Here is a 24228-nt window from a genome sequence, read left to right as displayed (position 1 = left end):
CATTGAATAGTATTTTACTCTTTGCGTTTTAGATTTTCCTATACAGTATACAGAATAGAGGTTTGATCAGTAAGAGATGAATATCTCTCTTTTTTTTATTAACAAAGTAGTCGTCCCCATTTATATTTCATCTTTACCATTTATGACCATTCCCTTTCTTAGTATACCTCTCTGAAGATTTGAATGCCGCTAATTGGTTTTCGCGATATAATCTCGTTAGTACGAAGTGGAAAGCACAGGGAATATTTTATGAGAATTCATTTAAGATTTCCTTAATATTTCAAACTATAATACTGTAGGCCTCTAAGCCATTCACTAAAGGAGAAACTTGCCATCGTTAGAAACATGATGCAGGAAGTATTTTCTTCGCCTACGGCTCTGACCCGCGCTGTAGGGACACATTGCAGCGTATCGAACGAGGTGCAAATCACATCTATATTGGAGATATAACAGCTCACGATGGCATCAAAGAGGAAAAGTCTTCATTCTCTGGCGTTATACGTTGCAAACATACACTCACTTGCTTATGTTATACTAGGGCTCGAATGTTTGTGTGTTTTTATGTGAAATAAGATTGGGTTTTTACGCTTGGGGATAACAACATGAGTAAACGTAAATCAAGTTGTAAGAAAAAAGAGAAGGTACTAATCGCTGGTAAAGTAGAACCATGGTGTTCCTCGTGTAAGACCTGAAATCGTCCAAATATACAAGACAAATCAGACCTTAACAATGACAAAACATGACTAAAAAACAGGCATGACCCAAAAATTAACTATATATGGATGGCTCTTTTAAAAACCACACCAGAAAATTTTGTTTCGCAAAATGCATGCCCAATTTATTATTATTATTATTATTATTATTATTATTATTATTATTATTATTATTATTATTATTATTATTATTATGTCAGGTTTCTTAGTCACTTATTTAAATAAATTCCTGTTGTACTGGCTCAGCTGTCAAACAGATTATTATCCGAAACTGTATTCAAGTTCTCTAAGAAAATTACATAACATTTCAGAAGTCGAAATATAAGTTATTTACATAAGGTTCTGGAATCTTTATATTCACTACACAACAAAATTATGTTCCTCTGTAAATATCAGATACATCTCTGATGTCTGCTCATATGCTCCTAAATGTTTTCTTAGAAATATATTACGTATTACCCCCCTCCCCCCTGATTAGTGTTAACAGAGGATGGTTGCCTAGTTTTACTCCCTGTAAAAACAATATTGACCACGACCACTCTCAATTTGAGTGCAGGACATTGCGACCACGGTTCGCCTATCTGAGTCTATCATTGCCTCCACTTGTACTGTACTCCTCACTTTCATCTTTCCTATTCGACCTTCTTTGATGGGTTCGAACCCACTATCTCCCGAATGCAAGCTTATAACTAAGTGACCCAAACTGCGCGGCTACTTGCTCGGTTTGGACTATTAAGCAATGCAGTTATTCTGCTTGACGAAAGTGAGGAAAGAAAAACAATTGAAATACTAGTTCCGTCCATAATTCTTCAGTCTGTCGAAACTAATTCAGTTTTCATACATGTCACCGCGCGAGTTGGCCGTGCGGTTAGGGGCCCGCAGCTGTGAGCTCGGATCCGGGAGATAATGGGTTCAAATTCCACTGCCGGCAGCCCTGAAGATGGTTTTCCCTAGTTACCCATTTTCACACCACGCAAATGCTGGTGCTGTACCTTAATTAAGACCACGGCAGCTTCCTTCCAACTCCTAGCTCTTTTCTATCCCATCGTCGCCATAAGACCTATCTGTGTCGGTGCGACGTAAAGCCACTAGCAAAAAAAGAAAAGGATGTCCACCCCTTAGAAATGTCTCTTGATATACGGGGTCGGGGTTGAGGTAAATGATCTTCCTGACGCCAACCTCAGTTGAGGAGCTAATGAAGATGAAATGAATGGTGGTGGATTAAATTGGGTAAAGAGATGGAAGGAATCGGTTGTCAGGTTCGATCCTGGCTCAATCCGTTGGTATTTGAAGGTGCTCAAATACGTCAGCCTCGCGTCGGTATATTTACTGGCGTGTAAAAGAACTCCTGCGGGACTAAATTCCGCCGCCTCTGCGTCTCCGAAAACCGTAAAAATGTAGTTAGTGGGACGTAAAGCACATGACATTACTATTGGAATCGGTTGCGGCTTATGAATAGGAACTCTCCCGGTATTTTCACAGAAGTGAAAATGGGGAACCACAGGAAACCATTCTCAGGATAGTGAACGGTGGGATTCGAACGCATGTGCCTTCCAAATGCAAAGATTTGCTCCATAGCCGTAGCGCATTAACACACGTGGCCATTCCGCTCGGTGTCGAAACCAGTTCAGTATAAAATAGATTTAGAAAATGCCTGAACAGGAAAACATTTAACAACGTATTATACCTGAAAAATAAAATATTAAATTACTGTACATCAGGTATACCTAAAAATATACAATTTAAATAAATTAGTGTATAATAGGTATGCCTGGAAAGATACAATTAAATGATTTTTTTCTTTTTCAGGTATTTTCTGAATTTATTTTATACTGAATTAATTTCGACGGATGGTAAAGCCTCGCAGTTATAGATGAACTAAGTCGAAACTGAAAATAGACATCCACTATAAAAAACAAACAAAAATACTAGTTCAGGGAGACAGAAGACGTTTCAGTGGGTATTTACATTTTCATTGACCACATCAGCGATACCGGTGAAACCAAGTTCAGACTAAGGTCGGGTTGCAAATATCAAGTCCCTTTCGCTCGGCTTGGTGCTTACCAAGAGCTTTCTGAGAAACAATAGCTATGTTATCCTTGAGTACGGGCTTGGTTCCCCTGAGATACCATTAACCATCTTGTCAAGTAAGGCGTGGTTCGAGGACTTAGCTCCGGTATACACTGATACAGTTCGCTGAATACATCCACTATAGTAATCTACAGAACACGTGAGAGTTTTTCAGTGTCATTCTTGTGCTCGCCAGTGGGAGAATATGAATAAAGTAGTTCTAACTCGGGGCCATTGCCAGATCTAGAAATGTTACGTAACTGCAACTCAGAAATAAACTTGTATGTCAAATAATGATATAGATGTTGATTCCCATAGGGAATCTGAAATATTTGTGCTGAATGAGTAAATAATGCCTATAGTAATGCCTATAGAATGCTACATTACTTGTTTATGTACTAGACGATGTGTGCTTTACATTATCAGTATGCCATTACAAATTGTAATATAAGTAGGCGTTAGTGTACTTCATCTAAGCATTTAGAATATTAAAAAATGATCTTATACATTTTGGCTATTTTATATCATAGTTAGGAGTGGTGATATTAAGAGTTTTAAAATCAGAGATGTCACATTCTAATTTGTACATTTAGTATTTTGCAGCGTTTATAGGTTTTTAATTCTGCTTAGTGTTGAAAAACATAGAATTTGAGTTCATTATAATAAATGCACACCAAGCGAGTAGTTTCGCGGTTTGTGTCACGAAATTGTCAACTTGCATTCGGGAGATAGTGGGTTCGAACCTCACTCTCGGTAGCCCTAAATATGGATTTCCGTGGTTTCCCATTTTCACACTAGGCAAACAAAGGGCACGGACGCTTCTTTCCTATTCCTATCCCTTTCCTATCTCGTCGTCGCAATAAGATCTTTGTCGGTGCGACGTAAAGCAAGTTATCTTGACCAACTTGCAATTTGAAATAGAAATTGTAACCAGCAGTTTGTAAGACCATCAAACATATTTCCATTGATTGGAAATCAAGTTTTCATCCTTCATAAAGGTGGGTCTTCATCGCTGTTAGCACCCAGACTGAATTTATGAGATGAATTATTCACAAACTCTATGACAGTAACAGTAAATGCAGGATTGAATAACAGACGGAGAACAGCAGTGCTCAGCATAGCGAACATATTCCGTGCATTCACTATTAGGAGGTATGTGCTACACATAGCCCTTTTAAAAATGAACCATACTTTCAAAGCCTGCTAATTTTTTTATATTACAATATCCTTGCGTTATCTTTTCAATGAAATATGTATCCCTTAACGTACAGTAGATTAAAAATCCGTAAATACCTTCATTTCGATAAGTGTGACGTATGTCCCCTTTTGACAATGAGTGATGTAAATATGGACTCGTCTAGAGCTTCAGACCGGGCTCGACAGCTGCAGTCGCTTACGTGCGGCCAGTATCCAGTAATCGGGAGATAGTGGGTTCGAACCCCACTGTCGGCAACCCTGAAGATGGTGTTCCGTGGTTTCCCATTTTCACACCAGGCAAATGCTGGGGGCTGTACATTAATTAAGGCCACGGCCGCTTCCTTCCCATTCCTAGGCCTATCCTATCCCATCGTCGCCATAAGACCTATCTGTGTCGGTGCGGCGTAAAACAAATAGCAAAAAAAAAAAACAAGAGCTTCAGAGGTAACCTCATAGTTATTTTATCATTACTAGGAATCAATCATGATGCATGGATTAGAATATTTTCTTCCTCTAACTGATAAAGGTAAATTACTGAAACCTTCATTACCTTCTTGTGACTAACTACGTCTAATTTTCTGTTCGCAGACGCGGTGGCAATACTATCGGCGATATTGATAACATCTACAAGAAGCTCAGCCATGGCGACGTTCTCTTTCTTCAGTGTGATCACTCTCTTAGCGTGGACCAACGAACTGCACGCGGCTAGCAGTTTGGTAAGTCAGAAGTAGTAATAATATCCTTTAAAATAAATGAAATTTTAGTGCATATAGTATAAATAATAAAGATTACTCATTTTCTCGATGAATATGGTAGATATGACATAATAATTTATTTCAGAAGAATATATTCAGAAAATTCGCCGTAGTCCTTGAATCAATTGCTAAACTTAAATATGTGAAGACAAGCAAATAATAAAGATTTGCGCTTTTGCACATCCGTGAGCATGTCCTTCTAAATGTGATTTGAAGTTATAAAACAGAAAACGACGTACTAAATCAATTGAGATTACTTTTAATGTATAAACCTCTGACGAAAGAATTGAAAATGTGACTTCATTCAAGGCCGAAACGTGAGTCTCGTTCTCTTCGGACGCGTGCGTTAACTAATTCCACAAAGAAGATTTACACCCAAGTGAATTTCATTTCCACACGTTCATGCTTTGCCATACAAATACCTTTTTAAAAATCTGGATACAGTTATTCAAAACCTTGTTCCTTTCTACGACCATAGATCGTAAATGGTGAAAGAATTAACCCTACGATTTCGGAACAGGTGGAAAAATTGGTGCCATGTAGGCCCGCACATATTTGCAGTGCAAATATTTAAGAAATGCATAACAAAAATCGTAACTTCTAGTTTGTTATATTACACCATATTTCATTACTTATCTTTTCCTTAGTTCATCCCAAACATTTCTGGGGTCGTAGCAGCCATCCCGTCTCATTTTAGGTTTTGGCTGGAGTTTAAAGCCGGGTACCCTTCTTAACGCTGAGTGATTATTTAGCAGAATTTTTTTTACCTCGGTCTCCATTAGGTTGCGATATTTTGTCGTCTAAGTAGAAAGGTATCAGCAGTGTGCTCTAGTCGTCTACTTACAAAATATTTCATAATGTAATAAAAATTAAATTAATGATACATAGAAATACTGTATGCCACCTATTGATATTTCATGTGCCGTATATTGATTCAGTCCCAGTGCGTTTACATTTCCCCGACAAATTCACACATCAGTACAATATATTTATTACAAAAATAGGATTTACCATAAGAACTCTCCGCTGTAAGTACGATAGAAAGACTCATCTCATCTTGAAGAAACTTAGACACTTGTCCTTGTATTTTATTGCATGCATTTTATATAAAACAACCAAGTTTATACCATAAATCTCAAAAGTCTTGATATTATTGCCACACTGTGTTAGAATACAGCAAAGCTGTTAAGAGTTGTGAGAGGGTAAATTGAGATAAATGAAGAGAGATAGAGAGAGAGAGAGAGAGAGAGAGAGAGAGAGAGAGAGAGAGAGAGAGAGAGAGAGATTGGGGTGGGGGTTTCTTAGTAGCTGAACTTTAGCGACATGTGTATCAATCATAGGGTGTCAAACTAGTTTAGCCTTGATTTCATTTACTCATATCCGGGTCATTCTTACTGGCCGACCTCCCTTGGACAAATATTATTCTCTTCCGGTCCCGTCGGTAATGAGTTTACGAAAGCTAGGGATGCTTTCATTTCCATGCCTTTCTTTAATCGATTCTCGATTTCGTCGAGGAGTCGTAATCCCTCTTCCTTCGTCAGTTCATATCTTGAGGGATGATAACTGCATAGATTTTCTCTTAACCGCAACCCCAGCTCATTACTACAGTAAGAGCAACCATCACTAAAATAAAGTAGGGCATACAACGTTTACAGATTTTACATTACATTACATTCTTCTCTTACTGATAACCAAATGCCGAAGTCCTTCTATGTGTGTCTTTCGTGTCACTGCCTGTCACAAAGCACTTTTTCCCTCTGTTATTCCTTGCAAAGCTTGAATATTGAATTGAGCATATTTTAAACAACTTGCAGAATAATGACACACGGGGCAAGCCATGGGTGTGGTATACTGTAACAATATTCCCATACAAAACCCTGAAAAAATCAAACCTCACTTCAAATATTTTGTAAATCATCATTCACCACCACAATTAACTTCCATGTTCACTGATCGCAGGACCTATACTCACAAATAACAAATTCTGCTTTGGAACATACGAAACATTTTCTCTTGCTAGTGCTCGACTGAGAGCGACTATACGTTGAACTGCCTTATCAAGCTTATTGTGGCCCACAGGCACGTAGCGGCGAGACAGTAACCCTATTGAGAACAATGCTGTTGGAACAACACAATTACACTCTTACAGTCTCCGGGTACTGTATGAGTTCTCAAGGTGTTGAACATAGTTCTGCAGGTTAGTGTGGTAATTCTCTTTGTTTGTTGGAGAGTAGATTAGGAAGTTATGTAGTTGTTACTATAATCACTTCTACAGCCCATCAAGTTATTTCTCGCCCTGGCTCAGTTTAGGTTTCAGTCGCTGTTTAAGGCTGGATTCCATCCTTGAATCCACCAGAATTCTAAACTCAACAGTATAGGTGAAGAGATACCTTATTACTTATCCCATTATATCTTCTCTTTTCATAATGAATTGCTACGTGTAGTTCATTCATTGAATGGTATGTCTGAAATTTGTCTTATTGAAAATCCACACCCTGTTTCCATTAAGGATTGGAATGAAAGAAGCCCCATCTAGCGGTGAGGATAGGAAATATGCCGGCTGCCGGAGCCTGTCGCACTCATCTGGGGCAATGAGTAATGAATGACAGATGAAATGAAATGATATTGGAGAGTTTTGCTGGGATGAAAGATGACAGGGAAAACCGGAGTACCCGGAGAAAAAAACCTGTTTCACCTCCGCTTTGTCCAGCACAAATCTCAAATGGAGCGACCGGGATTTGAACACGGAACCCAGCGGGGAGAGGCCGGTGCGCTGCCACCTGAGCCACGGAGGCTCACAGATGTTTGTCCTATTAATCCACATAAAAACTTTCCTTTCTTCTTGTGCCTGAATGTGGAGTACCTCATCAGGACCACTAACGGGCCTCCTAACTTGAGTGTCATGCGATAGGGTGGCCTATATATTTTCATCAAAGCGTCAGATAGTTTCCCTATGCATATCACTTCAATACTCTTATACCTAACTTACAAGGGTAAAATCCCACTTTGAGGATGGGAAAGCACAACGTTGTTGATTTCTCGAAGGCACCATACAATGTCCATTTCACACGCACAATATTAGCTGCTAATGTAAAACATTGTTCGATCCTTGCGTGTTGCGAAAATAATTTGCCTCTTAATAAGAAGTTGATGAGTGAGAGATAAGGAATGCATTTCACGAAGTGGTCATCGTCAGAGTTCACAAAATGACCAAAGCAGATTTTTAACTTACACTATAAGCACGGAATGAGGAATGAATCACTGCACTGACCACAAAAGTTCACTTCATCTAAACCAGGGGTTAAGTGAACCGGGAAAACATAGGCGGCTTCATTTCATGAAGAAGTGACAGTGACCAGATCCGTTCACTTTCATGGAGAATTGATCATAACTTTTCCTTTTCATGAAAAAAAAATGAATAGATCTGGTCCATTTCACGAGGAAGTGACTAGATCCGTTCCTTTTCATGAAAAAGTGAATAGATCTGTTCGCCAAGAAGTGACTAAATCCATTCCCTTTCACGAAAAAAATGGCTAGATCCGTTATCTTTCTTTTTCATGAAAGAGTGACCAAATAAATTCCTTTTCATGAAAAAGTGACCAGATTCGTTCATTTCGTGATTAAGTGACAAGATCCGTACCGTTTCGTGAGGAAATGACCAGATCCAATCATTTAATGGAAAAGTGAACAGATCCGTTCCATGTCTTGAAAACATATTAGTTTTATCCTTGTACATTAAAAATGAATTTACAAAGAGTTAAGTAACGCAAATATGGAAAAATGCAATAATAAATGTAAAAACAGAACAGAAAAGAAGAAATACATCAGTATTAATAATTACCATATGGATTATGTTCAACAATTAGGATAATAAATATGGTGCCTGAGCCACTGGGACCTTCTTTGGATTAACGACTACAGAGCAAACAATAGGTCTGAATTCATATCATATCTTCCAGACCTAACCGCTCGTTATCAGCGTACAGTAGTTGATGGCTGTTGGAATGTTATGTCGCGCTGTCATATTGTAGACGCCGTCACTCTCGTACTTCGGTGGGTATTTGGCGTAGATAATGTGATAATTTTGTTAGTTTTACATCCTATTAACTACTTTTACGATTTTAGGAGACGCCAAGGCGCTGAAATTTCGTTGCACGTGAGTTCTTGTATGTTCTAATAAATATACCGACACAAGGCTGACGTATTTGAGCGTCTTCAAATACCATCGGACTGATATGGGATCGAACCCGCCAGTTTTAGCTCAGAAGGCCAGTGGAGTTACTCATCCCATCTGTCGTAAATAGATTTGACCTACAATGTTTTATGACTTGGTTACATTTCAGAGCAGACATGTCTGAAAAGTTAGCTGCGATATCCTGATCAATGTCTAGAGTGAGACAATGGCATCTATAAATGCTGTACAAGCTAGAATTTAATAATAATAATAATAATAATAATAATAATAATAATAATAATAATAATAATAATAATAATAATAATAATAATAATAATAATAATATGGCCTAAGCTAATATGTGCAACCTTTTATAATAATTTCACATCATCTAGGATACCTGCGTGTGAATTTCGACGTTCCATTTTACCCTACTAGATGGCCCGCAGTGTATGTGTAGGGATAGTGTGCCTGCCTCTTACCCGGAGGCCCCGGGTTCGATTCCCGGACAGGTCTGGGATTTTTACCTGCATCTGAGGGCTGGTTTGAGGTCCACTCAGCCTACATGATTACAATTGAGGAGCTATCTGACGGTGAGATGGCGGTCCCGGTCTAGAAAGCCAAGACTAACGGCCGAGAGGATTCGTCGTGCTGACCATACGACACCTCGTAATCGGCAGGCCTTCGGGCTGAGCAGCGGTCGCTTGGTAGGCCATGGATAAACACGGAATGTTCATTCACATGCCGAAAACGAACGACGAGTGTCGAATGGAGGTTATTTCACCCTTCAAAATTCCGACTAGCCGGTGGGTTTCAACCCACGATCGTGGGATCCAGAGGCTGACACTAATGATCCACAGAAGGAGCTACAATTCCCCTTAAAGCAGTAATTACCTCCATCATCGGGGTGGTGTATCATTGCTCCTTTCTTATTTTTAATAGAACAGAAGGAATTTTGTAGTTTTATGTGACTGTTGATATATTGATAATAACCACGGGGCATCCATTTTTTCGTGGAATTGGAACTACAGGAACATATCTTCATCATTTAAAAAATCCCATTTGCATTGCCTAAGATTAGAAGCCCGGTTGCCTTTGTGAGAAGCCAGTGTCGCTGTCACTCGACTATCTAACCTAACCCCATGACACTACAGCCCTGAAAGGCCTTGGCCTACCAAGCGACCGCTGCTCAGCCCGAAGGCCTGCAGATTACGAGGTGTCGTGTGGTCAGCACGACGAATCCTCTCGGCCGTTAGTCTTGGCTTTCTAGAGCAGGACCGTTATGTCACCGTCAAATAGCTCCTCAATTCTAATCACGTAGGCTGAGTGGACCTCGAACCAGCCCTCAGATCCCTGAACTGGCCGGGAATCGATCCCGGGGCCTACGGGTAAGTGGCATGCACGCTACCCCTACAGCACGGGGCCGGCATTCACTCGACTATCACGATTCCCAATAATTGTTTGGCAGCCGGAGTAGCTCAAACGGTAGAGCGCAGGCTCAGTTCGGTGGTATTTGAAGAGGCTAAAATAGGTCAGCCTCGTGTCGGTAGATTTACTGGATCGTAGATTTACTGGATCGTAGATCTACCCCGGCCCTCAGTGGCCCCAAAACCCATAAATATAGTTAATGGGACGTATAACCAACCAATAATATTCTTATTGGAATACATAGCACCTTCGCGGGAAAATTAATTCAATTGTTCTCACCGGTTCGTATCTGCAAACACTTTCGCCACTTCCCTGCCCCTTACCTCCATTCGATATCCATTATCCACTTATCCTTCGTTTCCGAATGATAATGTTTGTCCGAAACCTGAATAATATAAGGATAATTTGTATGAAATGTAGCCTATATAGGCTACTTTAAACAAAATAGCATCGGTCACAACTGTGAATTCTCTGCAATATATTTTATACGTATTAATTCAACTAGTCTTTTTTTCTTCTCCTCGGCTGAATGATAAATGTTGCGACCTTCGGTTCAAAATGCCCCGGGTTCGATTCCAATCCGGGAGTTTTAGCCGCATTTAATTAATGTCTCTAGCATGGAAACTGAGTATTTATGTTGGTCTAAATAACATTTTCTTTTTCTCACAGCACTCCACACTATCACCCACCATAAAAGCATACTGTATAAAATAAACGCCCCCCACATAAGTTAGGATTGGCATTAAGAAGGGCATGCTGCCGCAAATCTGGGCTAAAAAGTTCCCATATATTGACAAGTAATTGGGACTGCGGCTAGGAAAGGAAAATTGTGTTTCTATAAACTGATACCAACCTAAATATAATTCTTCTTACCAGTCATTTTCCAGTTACTGCATGGTTGAAAATTAATTTCATGGAACATGAATATGTATTTTTTTTTTGTAAGTTGCTTTACGTCGCACCGACACAGATAGGTCTTATGGCGACGATGAGATAAGAAAGGGCTAGGAGTGGGAAGGAAGTGTCCGTGGCCTTAATTAAGGTACAGTCCTAGCATTTGCTTGGTATGAAAATGGGGAAACCACGGAAAACCATCTACAGGGCTTCCGACAGTGGGATTCGAACCCACTATTTCCTGAATACTGGATACTGGCCGCACTTAAGCGACAACATTAATATAATACGACTACAAAAAGATTATGCAAGTTGAAAATAGGGAGTAATATTCTAAACATAAAAATGAGGATTTTTAAATTAAATACGGAATCAGATGAGTGAGACGGATATAATGTAAGAAATAAATAAGGGGACATTATTTCATTTATTTTATTTTATGTATGGTTCTAGTATAAGTCTCTTCGAACATCTCAGGACCCATAATCGACGGCGTTGATGCACTCGGAAGAAAATGTTCCTATACTTGTCTGCGAGTGAATGCCTATGATGATGATTTATGTACAAGTACGCATTTCAAGTTACCGGCGTAGTCCTTGGTGGACGGAGCAAGCATCTAGCAGATACCTCTTAGTTGGCCTCAGCGATCTTTAACAGTCCACTCTTATATAACATTAAGGGCGTGTCGGACTGGCGCCAAGGACATCTAGACTGCGTGCGACAGTCATACGCACGAGTCATGCGTAACTATGACTTCTGAGGAGGAGTAAGTTCGTGGAATCCTAGGGTAACACCTTGTAACACTGGAGTTCAGTGCCATCTCCAGGCGGAAGGTGTGCAACATACATGACTGCAGATCTGAAATTCTGATCTCAGTGCTGATATCAACTATCCTTATTGTACTCCCTCCTCAATGTGCTAAGGCTACTTGACTTGGCTACTGCAACCATCTAATTACAAATACTTAACAGCACATTCTAGTTTCCGGTCTTTGCCGTGATCGGCGCGATCTAAGTGCTATTGTCCCTATCGAAAGCTTCTCACTGCGGAAACTCCAATTCGAGTCCAAATCAGCACAAGTGATATTCTGAAAACAGACAGTGGCACCCCATTGTTTCGAATTTCGTGTTAAACCAGAGACCCCTTGAATATCTTCTTTCTTCTTTAATTTCACCTTCCCGATTTTATGAGGTGTCAGGGGAGCCCCAGATTCACTTTGGAATTTAGACTATGGTTTAAGGTTAAATACGTGTCCTGCCACCACGCCGTTGTCCTTTTGAAAATCCAACCCGAAGCCGCTGAGGAAATTCGAACTTGGAGCCTTGTAGCTGACCAGCTATTCTCTTCCCCTTTTCTCTGCGTCTATCAGTACAATGGCTACCCAACTTCTCCTCTATTTCTCTAATTCTCTATGCCTTCTATGTCCGACTCGTTGGCTGAACGGTCAGCGTTCTGGCCTTCGGTTCAGAGGGTCCCGGGTTCTATTCTCGGCCAGGTCGGGGATTTTAACCTTAATCGGTTAATTCCTACAGCTCGGGGGCTGGGTGTATGTGTTGTCTTCACCATCATTTCATCCTCATCACGACGCGCAGATCGCCTACGGGAGTCAAATAGAAAGACCTGCAACTGGTGAGCCGAACCCGTCCTGGGATATCCCGGCACTAAAAGCCATACGACATTTCATTTCATTTTTATGTCTTCTATGTAATCTATTCTCTTCTGTTCGTTTCAGTGACCCCACTATCAAAGTCGATATGCACAAGCTTGATACAACGATTTCATTTCTAATCCTTTTATTTATGAATACGCCCCTTCAATATTGTTCTCACCCGTTCGTATCTGCAAACAGTTTCCCCAGTTCCCTGTCAGGTACATCGATTCGATGTCCATTATCCACTCATCCTTCGTTTCCGAATGACAATGTTTGTCCGAAACCTGAATAATATAAGGGCATTTTGTGTGAAATTTATATAGGCTACTCTAAGTAAAATAGCGTTGGTCACAACAACTCTCTGCAATATGTTTTCTATGTATTGATACAACTGGCCTTTTTTTTCTGCTCCTTGTCTGAATGGTAAACGCTGCGGCCTTCGGTTTAGTGTGCCCCTGGTTCGAATCCAGTCCGAGCGTTTTAGCCGCATTTAGCTTAATTCCTCTAGCTTGACATCTGAATATTTACAGTATGTTGGTCTAACTAACACATCTTCATTTTCCCACAGTACTCCACACTATCACCCACCATAGACAAGCGCAGTATAAAATGAATACCTCTACATAGGATTGGCCTTGAAGGGCATGCCACCGCAAATCTGGGCTAACAATCACATGTATTTCCAAGTAATTGGGATTGCGGCTAGGAACGGAAAATTGCTTTTCAATAAAATGATACCAACCTAAATATCCTTATTCTTCTCAATCATTTTCCCAGTTACTAAAGCTCGGCCTCATTATTGGATTGAACCCAGTTTTACGGCTAAATGCCTATCCTATCTGGAGGGATGTATTAATTGCGTTTCTCTGGTGGTTGGTGTTGGGATGTTTTACATGCAAATGAAAACATGTATTAAGACGAACACAAATACCCAGTCCCCGTGTCAGAGGAAGTACCAGACGCAGCTAAGGTCTCCAGCCCAGCCGAAGGCTACTATACTGACCATTCGGCCAAGGAATCTAACTGCACTCGAATTTGAGGGAGGTTGTACCTATTTGTCAATGAATCCTTACTGAGTCCTTACTGTTACAGTCCAGGACTCTTCAACTGTGAGCTCCATACATAAGACTGGTTACTGCTGGGAATGTCACGAACGTCAGCAATTGTTAACCACAAGCCTAGCGTTTCGTCACATACTGAAAGTAATGAGCCAAGCTGTTGATATCTACCGAGCAGTTAACGCCTTGGTGATCGTATCTGTTATGCTGGACCATGTTTCAGTGTTGGTCAGGGGTCAATATGTTGTTCAGTAAAAGTTGATTGTTCTGTTTTAAACCCTGCTCCAGCCCCCGGTCCCGGAACCACATACTGGACAGAATGTGAATGAACTGAATTACGTAATCTGTCACCAACAAGACATAATAGCACTGTCTTCCTAGACTTGGCTGACTACATACAGTTTAGTATTATGTCAACTGAATTGAGAATGTAAAAACAAAACAATATTATTCTATCACGTTCTTCGTCCGTATCGTTGTTCTATATACATTATGTACAACCGGCCGATGTTTCAAATGCAGTACAGTATTTTATTTATTTATTTATTTATGTATTTATTTATTTATTTATTTATTTATTTATTTATTTATTTATTTATTTATTTATTGAATTGCGGATTGAGTCACGGGTACCTGATATTTTATGAAGAAGTGGTCCTTCGTATCATAAAGGTCTGTGTAGGTCTTACAAATTTTACTTCATTCAATTAAGTACAATCTTCAAGGTAGGTTCTTCCGCTGTGAGTATCTTTCTTCACCCTTTAAAATCCTTCCGGCACGTGAGAACACAAGCTCGCATGAAACAGTGCCCTTGATATTTGACAATGAGTGTACTTCCTGACTGAAAGGTCATGAGATCTTAATCGGGTTCAGGTACTGGTATTAACCTCGACTTTGATGGCTCTCGCTGAGGAAATTAGATTCGGATCCTTGAATATGCTCCCATCATCTGCTTCCAGAAGTAGTGAACTTTAAATGTTCACCTGTTCCTCTAAATAAGCATATTCGAACATAATACTGTACATTATATCATCAGAGATTTCATATTTCAGTTGTTCTGTACCGAAGATTCCCAGATATAAGAATATGGTTATTATACCTCATGAAACGTGTGATATGTAATCAGGTCCATGGTTTTTAACCATATGTTTAACGATTCAGATACCATTTATTTGTACTAGGACAGTCTTGTCTAACCCTTCCATTCTTAACATATTACTGTAGTATCGCGAAGACTGCAGTTGTTATCCAAATTTTATTTTATTGAATCTCCACCCATTTTTTGGTACGATGTCGACATGTTTTTACGGCCTGATGCTCTTTCCGACGCTAACCTCAGTTGAGGAACTAATAAAGATGAAATAAATGATGGTGAATTAAATTGGGTAAGGAGGTACAAGGAATCGGATGTGGTCTGTGAATAGGAACTATCCTGGCGTTTGTCTGGAAGTGAAAATGGAAAACTACAGGAAGGCCGACGGTGAGGTTCGAACCCACGCATCTCCTGAATCCAGCCCGGCCTCTTGGCTAAATGGTTAGCGTGCTGGCCTTTGGTCGCAGGGCTCCCGGGTTCAATTCCCGGCAGGGTCGGGAATTTTTACCATAATTGGTTAATTCCGCTGGCACGGGGGCTGGGTGTATGTGTCATCTTCACCATCATTTCATCCTCATCCTCATCACGACGCGCAGGTCGCCTACACGAGCGCCAAATCAAAAGACCTGCATCTGGCGAGCCGAACTTGTCCTGGGACACTCCCGGCACTAAAAGCCATACGCCATTTCATTTTCCCCCCCGAATTCAGAGTTTGGCTCCATAGCGGTAGCGCGTTAATACGCGCGGCCACTCGGTTTGGCCAGTATTTTTTGTTATGAATATGTCAGTAAGAATCCTTCATTACAATTTCGTTCTTACAGAGGCCCAAACACCCTTTTCTCATTATTCATCGCCGCACATCTCACTTCCTGAGCGTACATGGAAGGAGGGACAGGTTACCTAGGAGACTGATGCTCATGGTTATAAGGGTAAGAGAAGAAGAGGTAGATATAAGAGATTATTGTTAAATAATAAAGGATTTTGAATAAAAAGACGTGAAAGCAAAAGAGTCCAGTGCCAGTACCAAACGGAGGTTTACAGACTTGCTCAGTACATTCACAGAAGCATGTAGCGTAAACACTGAAAGGCATGAAAGCTCATGATTAAAATACAGCATACATAGGTTTATTTATTTATTTATTTATTTATTTATTTATTTATTTATTTATTTATCCACCGAACGTTTGCTGTGAATGGGAGCCCCATCATCAGCAACAACTTATGCCTCTCAGCCCTGAAGACATTTATCTGAGGTCTCCCATACACACAGCAAACAAATACCGAAGCTATAAACGATCGACATCTTCCCTGTCCTAAACTAGTGCCAGCGAAAACGCAAATGCGTTAGCACAACGTTGAACTGGTAGCATTATACTGTAGCCAATAGACTAAGTCTGTATGGTACGATGTCGGAGATGAGGTGAGATGAATTTATATGGCATGTATTTTACGGCCTGGTGCTCTTCCCGACGCCAAACTCAGTTGAGGAACTAATGAAGGTGAAATGAATGATGGTGAATTAAATTGGGTAGAATGTGCCATGAATGCCAACGTAATCTTCCTGAAGATTAAACAAATACAGAAGTACTCCAAGTTCCTGATTATAGCGTCAAGTTTGAAAGAGAATATAAGAATTGCCTAAGGGAGGAATGCCGGTACTAAAAGATAGTCTCCGTGTATAAGAAGCTGAAACTCAGAACAATGCCCTGTGCTCACCTATCACATTCCACAACTGCAAATGGTAGCTTAAGAATAGTTATACTGTGGATAGCAATCTGTATATCCGTTCACTTGTCCTGGCGCCTCTGCCTCACAGGCCACTCCAGCTGCTGAAAGCAGGAAGGGAAGGGCAAGGAGAAAGGAATATCCGAGTGTGGAGTGGTATTTACCTTAAGACGTAACCTTCGTAGCCCTTTATGGCCATCCGGGCAATGGTTCGCGAATTAGTGGCTGCAGGCCAAGTGAACGAGAGAGAAATGGGGAAAGTAAGAGTGAAAGAAGAACAATGCTACCAGTGGATGGGCTTCCCAAGGTCATCGCTCTATATGAGGCAGAGTGCGCTGTATGTGGGCAAGAGAAAGTGACAGTCCTTTCTCCAGGCGGGTCGCGAGTTCGACCCATAGACCGGACGGACTAGCCAATCGGCTTTCAGATTATAGTCTAAGCTGGACATCTGGCACTCTGTGAAAACAACAACAAAAACAACAACAGTTAGAACTCGTTATACTTATTGACTCCATATGTAGGCGAGAAGATTTCAAACTGAACATCCATTTCTATACAATAAGACAGGGTTTAAACATTTAAGTTGAATAAGTGAGTTGATTACGCGGTATAAGTTGTACATCTGTTTGCTTGAATTCGGTAGATAGTAGATTCGAATCTCACTGTCGACAGCCCTAATGATGTCTTTCACCGAGCTCGATAGCTGCAGTCGCTTAAGTCCGGTCAGTATCCAGTATTCGGAAGATAGTAGGTTCGAACCCCACTGTCGGCAGCCCTGAAGATGGTTTTCCGTGGTTTCCCATTTTCACACCAGGCAAATGCTGGGGCTGCGCCTTAATTAAGGCCACGACTGCTTCCTTCCCATTCGTAGCCCTTTCCTGTCCCATCGTCGCCATAAGACCTATCTGTCTCGGTGCGACGTAAAACAACTTGCAAATGATGTCTTTCCGTGGTTTTCCAATGTCACATTAAGGAAATGTTAAGGTGTATCTTAATTAAGGCTATGACCACTACCTTCCTAGCCGTAGAACTTTCTAATACACAGAATCGCCAAAAACCTACACAGGCATTGACCAAACGCAGTTAAAATACCCGACGCACGTCGAACCTAGGTCCCTCTGAATCGAAGGCTTCAACGCTGACCGTTCAGCGAAGGAGCAGGACAATTTATTGAAGAAAGACAGCTGTGACAATCTACTTAATCTGACCAGAAGCAAGTGCCAAATGAAAGGTTACAAATAACCATACAGATACCACAGCCACGCTTCACTCACGCTAAGAACTGCACACAGGGCTCTTGATAAGACGTGAGGCAACACCATTATGTGGGGGTGGTTGCCTAGTTTTACTTTCCCTTTAAACAATAATCACCACCACAATAACATACCTCTTCCTAGCGTTTTACCAATTTTTTTTTCGGTCGGCCCGAAGAGACTCTGCGTCTCCACGGATTGGTGCATGAATCAATGTTAACGGAGGACATTTTAAACATTTTATGCAAGAAAGAGTTTCATATGGTACGCTAGTATGTTCTGTTCTTGTTTGTCTCCCGTGATTAATGCACTATCCAGAAATGAGTTCTAAGCGTTTCTGGACCCATGTCCATATTGTACACGCACTTTTTAGTGATAGATTTTTGTACTCGGTTGAGGCGTAAGAAAATAGCACTGCCGGTTCCGGTAGTACTGCCAACTGAATGGAAATGCAATCTGAATTGAATCGATAATATGATCGATCGATAGGAATTTTCTAAACCTTTATTATCTTACGCCAACAACTATGTCACACACACAATATATAATACTATACAATATTTCCCGATGCGAAACGTGTTCCTAGCATGAATTCTATAGTTTGGCTTTGCTGTGTAAACGACAACAGTACGAGTACTTAAAGTGTATGCCAGATGTCGCACAGCGATCATAAGCGATTCTTAGTTTATGTTTCAAAGGTTGCCAATACGAATCTCGAAGATAACCGAAGTCGACCGATTCAGCACTAGGGTGTAAATCTATCGCTAAAAAGTGCGCAGATAATACATCGTATTTTCTCCTTCTACGTATGAGGCTGCCCTTCCTGGCGAGACCTAGTGTTTGCACTGTACTATGTGTTCTGGTGTGGGCTAGAGCAAATTTGTTACTTTCATTCACCTGTCTCAGTCATATCCTTGGCTTTGACAACATGAAAGTGACCGAGGTATGAGTGATGCTGGTAATGCCATTCATTAGGCAGCCAGTCCCTGTTATGAATTGTGTGAACATATAGCTTGTAGGGTCAGTTGGGGTTGGGAGACTGATATGTGATGGCAACTTCTGACTCACTAAGGAAAGCAACGGGAAACTACCGCATCCTCTCATTTCCCTAGTATGCCATTTTAATGACGCCTGGACCACCTATGACGGCTGATGACGGAGCTGCTGAGGTCCAAACTAGCCTCCGGACTGAGCACTCAACATACAACAACATACGTGTGAGAAATGTATCCTCGCCTTATTATTACACCCTCGCTTGCTTTATTGTACAGTAGAACATGGTTATAAGTAAAACAAGGAGTTGCAAACAAGACTGACAAGTGGTCCAAGTTGAGACACTATGCACTAAAAACTCCAAAAATATGCATGCATATGTGCACTAAAAATTTTGAAAGTATGCACTAAAAATAAAGCGAAATACACATACCAAAGGCATTATTTAATTTTAACTCAGTGCGAAATTGATAAACATGTTTCATTCCTTGCAAAATGATGCAGTAGGTTATCAACTGTTTTTCAAAGTTTTCAGGGGTCAGTGACTTCCTGTTGTCGGACAGAATTAATTTCTACGCTGAAAATGATCGTTCTACGTCGACGGACGTAACTGGGCAACACTTGTACAGTGGCACTGACTGCTTAGAACATTGTTCTGGCAAAGACTGCCTGATTCCACTTATGTAGTTGCTTATGGATTGAATGTCAGAAAGGAGGACCTGCCTGCGACACTGAAAGCACTTTCCTTGATCAGGGAAGGCTTCTCGTGTTGCCAAGGGAAGTACAATATATATAATAGAGAGTTCATTAGATTTTTCATTTTGATCAGAAATCTTAGATAATCGATCACAAATCATAAGAGAAAGAAAATACTGTATATGCGCTAACGTTCAAAATATGCATTTGTATATGCACATATGCATTTTTTTAAATCCGGGCCCTAGTAATGTGAGACAAAAAGTCCTTCACTACTGGAATCAAGAATACATGATCCAGATACTCAACTTCTTAATGCTTCTCTATAATCAATACCACAGGGCCATAAATCCCAGACTTAAACCACGCCAAGCTTTTGCTGAGCATCGGAGTTTTCACGATACGCACTGACACAACTAGGGAATTTGTTCACACTGTCATTATTGAAGTTCACTATTAGTTACACACTGAGTTTGGGCCTGTAATTATGTCACCCACAATGGACGCCGCCTGATTGAAGGGTTTGAAGCTCGTATCTCTGACGCCCATGTTGCGCCCAGCACGTGGGCTGTTGTCAACTTCCTGCTCTACTCCATATGAAGCTGCTTCAAACCGCAGTGTGGGAATAAGGTGTGGTGAGTTAGTTATTTGGGTGGGTCGATGAAGCGACACTCCACATAACAGTGAAAGTGTTCACCAGACGACCTTTGGCATTGGAACTGTAACGGCATCTATGGGCGTAATTCTTCTCCATTCTGCTTCTTTATTCTTGGTTCTTCTGATACAAACAATTTCGTAATTGCGCTTTGAATTTTCTTTGTGATAATTCTTAAACGAGTCCACCAGTTATGTCATACACCAACTCAGACAGCTTTACGGTGATGATTGAGTGGGAAAGGGCTGGGATTGGGAAGGAAGGTGCAGCCTGGAGTGAAGATGGGAAAGTACGGAAAAACAATCGTCAGGGCTGCCGATAGTGGGGTTCGAACCCACCCTCTTCCGAATGCAAGTTTACTGTTACACAGCCCGAACCGCCTTGGTATACTTGGTCTACTTCCCAGATAGGCGACCTACATGTTGGTGTTCCACGTAGTCAGCAGAACGGCACCATCAGCCATATTTCTTGGCTTTCTTGACTGGGTCCGCTGCTTTTCTTATCAGACAGGTGCTTAGTTGGTCTCGAGAGGCTGAGAGGTTTCTAGCCTTCAGTCCAGAATTAAAATCCCTGTACTGGCTGGGAAACGAAGCCGGGGCCTTCGGGGAAGAAACAGGCACGTTAAACCAACACCACGGGTTGAATTATTAATTTCTATTATTGATACAGTTCACCGTGTATTTATGAGTGAAGATGTTTACTGCAGTCTAGCAGTTAACATTGTCGACTCTACTGACCCAGTAGTATTGGGTTTGATTCCATCCTTAGTAAACATTTATAATTGATAGTTGAGGACATGGCTGACCTCTCCTCGTGAAGTCAACAGGAAGTTGTTTGATACAAGAAGTAGCGCCCCTGGCCTAGAAGCTAAGGTTAAACCTGAGGATGTCGTACCAGCCACAGCCACTTGACCTTCGAAATACCCAAGCTTGAACTACACGCCAGTCACCTTTGATACTACTCATCACTTTTTTTTTTTTTTTTTTTTTTTTTTTTTTTTTTTTTTTGCTATGGGCTTTACGTCGCACCGACACAGATAGGTCTTATGGCGACGATGGGTTAGGAGAGGCCTAGGAGTCGGAAGGAAGCGGCCGTGGCCTTAATTAAGGTACAGCCCCAGCATTTGCCTGGTGTGAAAATGGGAAACCACGGAAAACCATTTTCAGGACTGCCGATAGTGGGATTCGAACCTACTATCTCCCGGATGCAAGCTCACAGCCGCGCGCCTCTACGCGCACGGCCAACTCGCCCGGTACTCATCACTTTGAGACTAGTGTAATTGTGAAATAACGTTGTTTACCATCATCGTTGTCGTCATCATCTCATCACTTTCGTCCACCAGAAGATTGTTTGGATCCTCTGAAGAGAGATACTGAGTCAGAGTTACCTGCGGTAGTTTTCGTAGTGCTTCTCAGATGGTCTTCTTCTTCTTCTTAATCTGCTTACCCTCCAGGGTCGGTTTTTGCCTCGGACAGCGAGGGATCCCACCTCTACCCTCATAAGGGCAGTGTCCTGGAGCGTGAGACATTGGGTCGGGGGATACAACTGGGGAGTATGACCAGTACCTCGCCCAGACGGCCTCACCTGCTATGCTGAACAGGGGCCTTGCGGGGGGGATGGGAAGATTGGAAGGAATAGACAAGGAGGAGAGAAGGAAGCGGCCGTGGCCTTAAGTTAGGTACTATCCTGGCATTTTCCTGGAGGAGAAGTGGGAAACCACGGAAAACCACTTCGAGGATGGCTGAGGTGGGAATCTAGTCAGTTGACCTCCCGAGGGTGAGTGAACCGGGTTCCAGCCCTAGTACCACTTTTCAAATTTTGTGGCAGAGACGGGAATCGAACCCGGGCCTTTGGGGGTGCCAGCTAATCACGCTAACCACTACACCACGGAGGCAGACAAGTTTACTCATATAATTTAATTTATTGAATTTAAACAAAACGTACAGTATGTTTGTGCGAATTCAAAATAGAATCTGCCTACGTCACGTTTAAAATGACTTGCGCTGCAATGCCACGTGGTTTTGACAATGTGATCAAGATTTAATTATTTTCCCTCAAAAATTTACAATATAAATGGCATTTTTCTAACCACGAAGAAAATCCCACTACTTTATTTCATTTAAATACAAAGGATTCCTCTTTCACCCCACCCAGTATCATAATAAGACAAAGGCAGTAAAAATGTTATTGACTAAATACGCCCCACTAACTACTTTTACGGTTTTCGGAGACGCCTTGGTGCCGGAATTTAGTCCCGAAGGAATTCTTTTACGTGCCAGTAAATCTACCGACACGAGGCTGACGTATTTGAGCACCTTGAAATACCACCGGACTGAGCGATGATCGAACATACCAAGTTCGGGTAAGATGGCCAGCGTCTCAACCGTCTGAGCTGCTCAGCCCGGCAAAGATAGAAACAAGGAAATGGCGTGACAATAATCACTTTGATGACGGTTGTTATTTCAAAATATAAGTTCCCTGAGGGAACCCATTGCGGTTCTTATTGTTTGTTGTCATTATTGTCATTTAGTTACTATAGATACTGCGTTATTAATTTAAGTATTAATTTGGATGCTATTTACTCCAACTTAACAAACGTTCTTTCATAACTTTGTTGGCTGAATGAGCAGCGTACTGGCCTTCGGTTCAGAAGGCCCCGGGTTCGATTTCCGTCCGGGTTGGGGATTTTAACCTTCATTGGTCAATTCCAGTGGCTCGTGGGCTGAGGTTTTGTGCTGTCCCCAACATCCCCGCAACTCACATATACCACACATAACACTATCCTACACCACAATAACACGCAGTTACCTACAAATGGCAGATGCCGCCCACCCTCATCGGAAGGTCTGTCTTACAAGGGCTGCACCCGGCTAGAAATAGCCACACGAAATTATTAATATTATCACGACTTGTATGGGTTAGCATTATATTTAAAACAATACTGTAAAAATATATTTTAAAAAAATCGTGCGAGGTTAAGCGTAAGAGAGGGCGAAGAGCACTAACTTTGTGAAGACATAAATACATAAATAAATAAATAAATAAATAAATAAATAAATAAATAAATAAATAAATAAATAAATAAATAAATAAATAAATAAATAAATAAATAAAATAAATAAATAAATAAATAAATATTTTAAATAAACAATAGCTGAATCTCTTCATGCCTATTAGTCTGGCTCCATGGCTAAATGGTTAGCGTGCTGTCCTTTGGCCATAGGGGTCCGGGGTTTGATTCCCATCAGAGTCGAGAATTTTAACCATAATTGGTTAATTTCTCTGGCATGGGGACTGGGTGTATGTGCCGTCTTCATCATCATTTCATAGCTATCACATCGCGAAGGTCACTTATGGGAGTCAAATTAAAAGATCTTCCCCAGGCCTCTTTGGAGGCCACATGGCATTGCATTTCATTTATGCCTATTCATAATTTTATACCCAAGGAATAGTTCTATTGCTTGGCTTTCTAACTGATTGAAGCCTCCAATCTCAATTAGTGTTGACTCAATTTCTCCCGTCTTATCGTTTCTCAACAACGAAATGTTGTGTGTTGGACAATAGTCCTCTCCTGACAGTAATATTTATGACCAGGTGGGACTTCCTGTTCCCCGAGGATCGTGGGCGAAGCAGGGCATATGCCATATAGTCCATGAGGACTGGTCTAAAAGACTAAGATCAAGTTTCACGACATTCTCTGGTGTCACGCGACCTACAATAGTGTACAGTGATATCTACCTTCACAATCAGTGCTCCACATAAGCCCTGATTTAGGAGGCAGGACACTAGCCTTTCACTAAAGACTTGAAGGAAATGTTTCTTTCAGAAAGACTTGGTAATAATAATAATAATAATAATAATAATAATAATAAT

General features: G+C 41.1%; 1 protein-coding gene across 5 annotated transcripts in view; it reads left to right on the top strand.

Annotated features, from left to right (window-relative positions):
* sona (sol narae) overlaps window positions 1-24228 on the top strand; it is a 679307-nt gene that overhangs the window by 370029 nt on the left and 285050 nt on the right. For 4 of the 5 annotated variants that reach the window (XM_067143283.2, XM_067143282.2, XM_067143284.2 and 1 more), the window contains one exon: window positions 4569-4696. In XM_067143283.2, the coding sequence (XP_066999384.2) occupies window positions 4622-4696 (75 nt within the window). In that variant the 5' untranslated portion in view covers window positions 4569-4621. Of the gene's footprint in view, window positions 1-4568; window positions 4697-6857; window positions 6933-24228 lie in introns of those variants that run through there. The other variant, XM_067143285.2, reaches the window with a different exon arrangement.

This window comes from Anabrus simplex, chromosome 3 (assembly GCF_040414725.1).
Source record: "Anabrus simplex isolate iqAnaSimp1 chromosome 3, ASM4041472v1, whole genome shotgun sequence".
NCBI classification, from domain to species: Eukaryota; Metazoa; Arthropoda; class Insecta; order Orthoptera; family Tettigoniidae; genus Anabrus; species Anabrus simplex.
This window is presented reverse-complemented; position numbering and strand designations above follow the sequence as displayed.